Below are 8,411 nucleotides of genomic sequence, written 5' to 3'. Positions count from 1 at the left end.
AGCGCGTCGCGACACGTCTTTAAAATTCAAATACTTTATTTTCTATGAGTGTAGGCACACCGGCGGCGCCGTTCGGTGTCTGTCCGCAGAGCCCAGCTACGTTGTGTTATACTTGTAAGAATTGTTCTACACATGCCGAAAATTTGAGCTATAGCACAGCAGCTCTTCTTATTCGTTTTCTCTGATGCACTAACTCTGCAGCAGCACTTCTTCTTCATCGTCTCGTCTGATGCACTCACTCAACCAAGCGTTCTAACCACAACCTCGCCCCTCCCCACCCCCCAACCATTCAAATTTCTGTAGGCGGGAATTATTTGTAATGATATTCCAATGAGCCGCTTTGTGATATCACAAAACCCGGAAAACAAACGCTGTAGTCCAAACGAGCCGTTCGTTGTAGTTCTTGAAAAGGGATTTTTAAAAAACGAAATATCTCCCTTTGGAGTGGACTTTGAGATTTGTAACTTTCTAGATCTTTTTTATGCCCAAACATACACACTACACACTGACTAAAATTAAAAAAGTGAAAAAGCATAATAGGACCCCTTTAAAGAAAATGTGAGAGTTGTTTTCTAGTGTGAAACTCACCGCCATGTTGTTTCCAGATCAACAGTCTAGGTGATAAAGGAGTTCTGGTGGGTAACTGGTCAGATGACCATGAGGACGGCGTGAAGCCCACCGTATGGAAGGACAGCTGCTCCATCCTCCAGCAGTGGAGTAATGACGGCTGCAGGGCGGTGCGTTACGGGCAGTGCTGGGTGTTCGCAGCTGTTGCCTGCACAGGTGATTCATTACCTTCTGCAATAATTATCACAAGTCAATTAACAGTCATTCAGCTAATTAGCAGACAGATATTCTTCAACAGCATGGAAAACTCAATAGGTTTCGGAGGTTTGTTCATTTTCTTTGTCCAATGTGGTCTGTTTTCTAGTTTGGGGAATTTTAAATATAGACCAGAAATTAAAAGACTCTGAATATTCCACACAAGGAATCTTTATAATAACAGTTGGGGAATTCCATAACTATATTTTAGTATCATTACTATTATAGTCTTTTTAAAATATTTGTATATATTCCGTTTTCATGGTTTCAGTTATTTTTGTGAGGTTTGCTTGTTTTTTTACTTTTTGTGTTTTCATTTTTATTAATTTTTGTTTTGATTAAATATGTCTATATAGTTTCTATATTAGTTTTAATTATTTTAGTACTTAAACTAAATGAAAACTTAGTTAACTTTAACTTTTAATTCAGTTAAAGTTTAATTTATGTCAAGTAAAGTTTTAAATGGTTTTAGTTTTAGTTAACAATAATAACCCTAGCTCATAACCTTCACTTTTTTGGGAATCATGCATACTTTTTAAAGGCCCATTCCTCATTATGTCCCAATTATATAAACTGCTCCCAAACATTTTCACATATTATCTCAGATATGATCAAACCATATCTTGATTTTGTGTTTGATTGATGTTCCAGTGTCCAGAGCTCTGGGAATCCCGTGCAGAGTCGTCACTAACTATGGATCAGCACGTGACAGCAATGGAGACCTAGTAATGGAGCGTTTCTACAACGAATTTGATGAGAACATTGCTAACGACTCTATATGGTATGCATTGTAAAGCCAAAATTAAACAAGATAAAGGTAACTGGTGAACTTTTTTATTGGCATCTTTGGTTCCATGGAAAAACCTTAGATGAAGAACATCCATCGAACCTTTCCATTGCACAATAAGTTCCTTATAGTGGGAAAAGGTTCTTCAGATTATAAAAATTTTCTTCTTTTAAGAACTGTTCGCTGAAAGGTTCTTTGTGGAACCCAAAATGGTTCTTTTATAGCACTGCTGCAAAAAAAAAAACCTTTTGGAACTTTTATTATTAATAATGTAATGCAAATAAGAATAACGTACCTTGTTCTGCCTTAGGAACTTCCATGTTTGGGTGGAGAACTGGATGACACGCCCAGACCTGGCGCTAGGGTACGAGGGTTGGCAAGCGAGCGACCCAACACCTCAGCATAGGAGTGAAGGTGAGCTAATAATCAATGCCTGATAGAAGTGGAGAAGTAGAGTCAATGAAGAAGCACCTCAGTCCTGCTGTCCTTCTTCTGCCAGGCGTCCTCTGTTGCGGCCCAGCCCCCGTGAGAGCCATTAAAGAGGGCGAGCTCACTTTCAAATATGACGTCCCATTCATGTACGCCGAGGTGAACGCTGATGTGGTGGAGTACATCAAACTGAGAGATGGAAGGGTGTTTAAGATGGGCGGATCCACTACGGAGGTTGGTTAAGATGGGCGGATCCACTACGGAGGTTGGGAAATCCAACAGCACCAAAGCAGTGGGTCGAGATGAGAGAGAGGACATTACACACAACTACAAGTATCCAGAGGGTAGGGAACCATTCATTCATTCATGGTTAAGGATCTAGGCTGGATGCAAATTAAATTCCCAAAAGGAAAATCCATAAACTATGATTACAACTATTATACCACCAAGCAAGCCACTTAATTCTAGGATATCGTAGGAGCATCTATCCTCTTAAACTCTTATTATTTCTAAAGGCCCTAAAAAACAACAGCATGATTATATGCTGGTCCAAGTTTGTTTATGCTAGCTGGTGTATTAGCACATGACTTATTGGTGAGGCTAGTTAAAAAGCCTATCCATGGAGCCAAAATATGACAGATTCTGGTTGTTTCAGTAGGGTAGGAAGATTAAGCATTATCTGGTACCGATATACGGTAATATTAACATATTTCAGTGCCCCCGTCATGATAAACGCTGTTTTCTGTTCAGGTTCTCAAGAAGAGAGAAGGGTTTATGAGAAGGTAAATCATCACAACAAACTAGCACAGGCAGGAGAGGAGCCTGGTTTTCACATCAAAATTAAAGTGACCCCGGACATGCAGATCGGCTCTGATTTTGACGTCTACGCAGAGCTCAAAAACAACACCATGGTTACAAAGTCCTGTCGGGTTATGTTCTACGGCCAAGCAGTGTCTTACAATGGCAAACTTGGAGAAACCTGTGGATTGGGCGAGTTTACAGAGATGAATTTGGCTTCGACTGAAGGTGAGCCTGTTTTCTTAAGTTTTTAACTAACTGTATACTTTGGACATGCATGTAAACTCTTAAAAATTTGAAAGAGCGTTTTCACAGCAATACTATAGAAGAACCATTTTTGGTTCCCAAAAGAACCATTCAGTGAACAGTTTCTAAAAGAACTATTTGTTAGTGTGAAGAACATTTTAAAAATCTAAAGAACCTTCTTCCACTATTAAGAACCTTTTGTGGAATGGAAAGCTCCATGGATGTTAAAGGTTCTTCATGGAACCATATGCCAATAAGAGTGTATATTCAAAAAGGTAACTGTCTCATCGTGTCTTATGTTTCAGGGGGTAAAGTAACTCTTCGACTGGAGTATGCAGAGTACAGCAAAGCCATAAATCAAGATAGGATGATCAAACTGGTGGCTTTACTCATCGATGCAGAGACAAGGGATTTCTACAGAGCAAAGAAGACCATCATACTGGATGGCCCTGAAATAATCGTCAATGTAAACCTTAACTTCTCTCTACAATTTATATTTATAGAATGCTGACTAAAATTAACTTACTGTTATTGTGAAAATTTTGGTTAGGGTTTTTTTCTTTTTTTGTATTTAAAATCCCTAAAGAGTCTGAAGTTACTTACTGGAGTAAAACAGCCAATACATATTTAATATAAATCAATGCACTGTAAGCAAGACTCGCGGCTCTAACAAGGTGTGATTCGGTCCCCCGCAGATCCTGGGTGTGCCAAAAGTGGGCCAGAACCTGGTGGCAGATTTAGCACTGCAGAATCCACTTCCAGAGCCCTTGGAGAACTGTGTGTTCACTATACATGGTGCCAACCTGACCGACGGCAAACCCATCACTCATGAGTAAGTCACCCGATCACTCCGGACCGGGGTGTGAAAATACATTCCCTCATTCCTCCTGTGGACATACCTGGTGTCATTTCAGCTCATCGCATGATCAAATTAAAAGACAGATGAAAAACTTCATGCTTCAGTACAACATATCAGTATAAGCAACACAGTGTTGGGGAAGTTACTTTGAAATTGTAGCCTCCCAGACTAATCTGAAATTAGTTAAAACTACAACTTAATCATAGAAAGTAGCTAGCTATATAAGTTTTTAATTAGACATACATTTTTACAATCAAAACAGTGTTTACCTTGTACAAAAAAAGAGGTAAATTCACTAAACAGTAATAGCATGCCGTATTTAAGCTTCTTATGCATACTCAATCAGCAATATGTGTACATTTCCTCAAATCCCTATCCATCCATCCATCTACCTAGCAACAGAGCATCATAGCAACCACTTGGGAACATCATAATTTTGAAGCATGTACTGTCTGCTACTTATGAGAGATGACATTTAAAAGATTACATTTTAGATTTTTTTTATGTTATTTCAGATGCTTATGATACTATTGTCAGTTTAGAGTTGTGTTGTTCATTAAAACTCTAAACATTAAAAATTACAATATTTGTTAGCATGTTATGTTATATGCCGTCACATCTAGAACACCAAAACACAGACATTTAGTTTGAATGCAGCAGTTTTTTTGACACTGTCAAAACATTTGCAGCTAATTTTATACAAAATATAAAATAATGAAAGTGCAAAAGTTGCATGGCTGTAACAGGTTTTTTTTTCTTAACAGGGTTGGAACAGTTGGCCCTAAAGAGTTTGTCACCGCCAAAGTGCAGTTCACACCAAAGCTGCCAGGACAAAGAAAGATACTGATTGATTTTGCCAGCGATAAACTTCACAATGTTGAGACCTATGAGAATCTTGTCATATATGAATAAATGAACTGTTTTTACTTATGCTTGTGAGGTTTTATTCTGTTAGTTCATGTGGGGTCAGACATCATTTAGAATTTTCAGCATGAAAAACATGCACAAGATTTGAAAATGAAATCTCCTCAAATGCCATTTCTGCTGCAAAAATTAGTTATGAATATTTTGTACAAGGGCTGTGCAAATGAATGAAATTACAATAAAATCATGAAACGAGAAGACATGATTGTGTGCAATTAGAACCAATCAGAATGCAGCACGCCTAAATCTAGCATGAGAACTGAACAGTATGGACTTACCATTACGACATGGAAGAAAGCACAAAAACAAGGGAAATGAATTCAGGGCAATATAAGAACTTGGTGCAAGGCCCAACAATAACGACCGCCCAATGGCCCGGAAACATTCAAGCATCTTTAAACCATTCAATTTGGTAATTGCATGCTGTCTGAAATGGCTGTCTGTGTGCACAAAACATTTAATTGAGTTCTTTTGCAACATTTTGCACTATTTACATTCAATTTGAAATTAACGAAAAAGAGTTGAGAAAGAAAAGCCATAGGCCTATGTATCCGTATATTGGGCCAGTGCAAAAGGTCTTAAAGTGACAGCAGCCTAATAAACCTGTTGCTGTCTGTGTTATTAATGTCAATCAAACAACAAAATAAAAAGAATAACTTTTGCAAGTATTAAAAACGTTTTCTCTTTAATGTTTGAACTTTAAATTAGTCAAGATAGTAGTGTTCGCTATGGCATCAAAATTGGGATCGAGAGTTGTGAAATTTCACTGCCATCTAAAATGCTGTTGTCATAAAACAAGTGAAATGCTACGCAACTGTTTCATATACTGTACGTGGTAAAGCAGAATACTGTATTTATGAATGCAAAGTAAGGAAATATTGTTTCGAAATCAAAAATCACAACATTTGTCCATATCTGTTTCGTACTGTTCTGACTATAATGTAAATTCATAATTTTTTACTTTGAACAGACTAAATTATTCAACTTTACAAACAGAAGTGTGGTTGGAATAAACTGCCCTCCATTTGCATGCCTGAGGTGCATTTCTCATGTTAGAAAAACAGAATTTGAATATTGCATCAATGCAAAACTGCTCAAAAAGTCTGAAACTCCTCAATAAGTCATAAATCTGAATTATGAATCAGTTCTGCAGCATTTAAAGCAAACCACAAACAGTTCCACCTTTAGTCGGCTGAATTGAAGCTACAGTAGCACGGTTGGCAGTGTGCTTTGGACGTGTCAGTGTTTAAAAACCTAAGAACACTTTCTTGTGAGATACCATTCTTTATATCTTCATTTTTTTTTTTTTTCCTATTTTCTTCTACACTAATCTCTTCCTCTAATTTTCATTGTTTTCTTATAGATAAAAAAATGGTGATGTGGGACCAAACAAACACTTCAACATGCACACCATCGATTTTCTCAGCGAACTCCAGCTCGTGCTACGTTATACCCACCTATTTTATCGCCGTCTCTCTCAGCATCAAGATGGTTCTCAGTCTACCGGCAAACTGTTACATCCTGTGGCTGAGTGTGAAAGAGATGATTCAGGGACAGTCGACTGAAATCTTCATCTTCAATGCGGCACTAGTTGAGGTCGTCTTCTGCTCTTCTTATGTTTTTATCATACAGCAGTATTTCTTTAATTGTACTCATTGCAAGTTTGTCATATACTTTCCTGGTCTGTTGCTGTTAGTCGGTCGTCCTCTGTTTCAGAGCTGCACTTGTGTGGAGCGTTATGTAGGGGTTCTCCATCCTGTGACCTCTTTAAAGCTCAAACCCATGAAATACAGAATTGTGTTATCCATCATCGGATGGATTCTGAGAGTTATCTCAAGCTTTATGGTTTCAGTGAACATCATTGAACTTCATCAATTAGTTTTGCCAGAACTGCTTGTTTTTTTAAGCATCAAAGTGTTCAGCTGCTTGATGGTCCTGAAGGCTCTGAAGCGACCTGGACCTGGTGACTACTTCAAGAGGAAAGACGGAACGAACCAAGACAAACTCAAGGCTTTTCGGATTATTCGGATTGTACTGGCATCTGCAGTGTACGGCCCTATGATTATTTCTCTTGTGCTTTATTATTTATTTATTATTATGTTATAGATTTAAAGAGGTTTCTTTTGTCCTGGTCTGGGGACTTGGGCTCATGACAGGGTTTGTGCATCCTTTCCTCTATCTCAAAAGAGTTGGAAAACTCCCCTTTTGCTAAAGGTACTTCCCATATGTTGGTGTCTCAAAAAGCATTAGACAAACAAATACTGCTTTTCTTTTGAGAAATATTAGATGTGATCTAACAAAAAGTTAAAGAGATAGTTCATCCAAAAATTTGATTTCTTGCCAACTTCATGTGATTCCAAACCTGGATTTCTTTCTTCTGTGTAACACACAAATACACACACACAAAACAGATATTTTGAAGAACACTGGGGTCTAAACAACACAACTGACTTTTACAATAGATCATTTTAGACAGAAAGAAACATATACAGATTTGAAATGACGTGAGGTTGAGTAAATGATAGAATTTAAATTGGTGGTTGATTGCGATTTCACTTTTTTAACGTAACGTTAAACATTAACGTTAGTGTGAAATGTTGCTGTTTGAGCATAAACAATATCTGCAAAGTTATGGCACTGAAAGTTCAATGCAAACGGAGATATCGTCTTTTAAAATTCTGGCAGTTTAATACAAAAACGGCTCGTAGGAACCGTACCAGGTTTTCTTAAGTACCGGTGGTACCGAGTACCCGGTCAACCCGTTTCTTGATGCGCTATCCGAACGGTACGCAGATGCGCTCTCTTCATAAAAGCACTGAGACATGGCGACATCAAAACGAGGAAACACACCAAACTAACAAAACACTTTAAAGACACCCAGATCAAATGAAAGAGTTCAAGCAGGTAAGTTTCATTTTAATTTTTAATATTTGTGTTTCCCATACATTGATTTATTTGAGGCGACCCGCCACAATATCAAAACTCACAGCCACAAATAGATTTTCCTAAAGGCTTTGACTTCGTTGAATAAACATGAGCACTGCGCGTGTCTGCATGTGTTAAATTCGTTACCCGGTGCGGGTGTTTTTATATCATTGTATTTCTGAAGGAAACGACTGTCTTCAGAAAATTATGGAAGTCATTTTCATTTCATATTGCCTGTAATGCCTGAGCAGCATTTGTGAGCTGAACGCTGCTTTGTGTACAGCATTACCGGGGAAACCTGATCTCTCCTGCTCTACAAGCGCCTCCTGCTGGCAGAAAATGAATTTGCATATATATGCCGCCACAAATAAAGTGCAAGTCTGTGGGAAACACTGCTTTTGTTATGAATATTATTCAATATTTTAATGTGAATGTCGGATTGAAATGACCATTGCTGTTATTAGAGTAGTTAATCGTTAGCATTAGCGCTAGCTAACGCTAATATGAGCATTAGAAAGAAGTTTCTTTATTAACTATTTAATACTCCTATAACTTTTATTAGGGTAAAAAAAACAGGAGGACATGATGATAATTACTATTTTTACACACCAGAGGCTTTTA

At 37.8% G+C, this 8,411-nt stretch overlaps 1 protein-coding gene across 1 annotated transcript in view; it reads left to right on the top strand.

Annotated features, from left to right (window-relative positions):
• The window catches only part of LOC107692225 (protein-glutamine gamma-glutamyltransferase 2-like), a 10,311-nt gene extending 5,458 nt beyond the window's left edge, over window positions 1-4,853 (top strand). The window contains exons 6-14 of the mRNA XM_016491188.1: window positions 606-783; window positions 1,474-1,603; window positions 1,920-2,023; window positions 2,109-2,272; window positions 2,304-2,382; window positions 2,789-3,064; window positions 3,388-3,548; window positions 3,778-3,914; window positions 4,706-4,853. Of these exons, the coding sequence (XP_016346674.1) occupies window positions 606-783; window positions 1,474-1,603; window positions 1,920-2,023; window positions 2,109-2,272; window positions 2,304-2,382; window positions 2,789-3,064; window positions 3,388-3,548; window positions 3,778-3,914; window positions 4,706-4,853 (1,377 nt within the window). The remainder of the gene's footprint in view (window positions 1-605; window positions 784-1,473; window positions 1,604-1,919; window positions 2,024-2,108; window positions 2,273-2,303; window positions 2,383-2,788; window positions 3,065-3,387; window positions 3,549-3,777; window positions 3,915-4,705) is intronic.
• Window positions 4,854-8,411: the final 3,558 nt, after the last annotated feature.

The sequence above is a fragment of the Sinocyclocheilus anshuiensis genome, unplaced genomic scaffold (genome assembly GCF_001515605.1).
Source record: "Sinocyclocheilus anshuiensis isolate Anshui unplaced genomic scaffold, SAMN03320099.WGS_v1.1 scaffold859, whole genome shotgun sequence".
NCBI lineage: Eukaryota > Metazoa > Chordata > Actinopteri > Cypriniformes > Cyprinidae > Sinocyclocheilus > Sinocyclocheilus anshuiensis.
The sequence above is the reverse complement of the archived record's forward strand: the minus strand, read 5'-3'. Positions and strand labels throughout refer to the sequence as shown.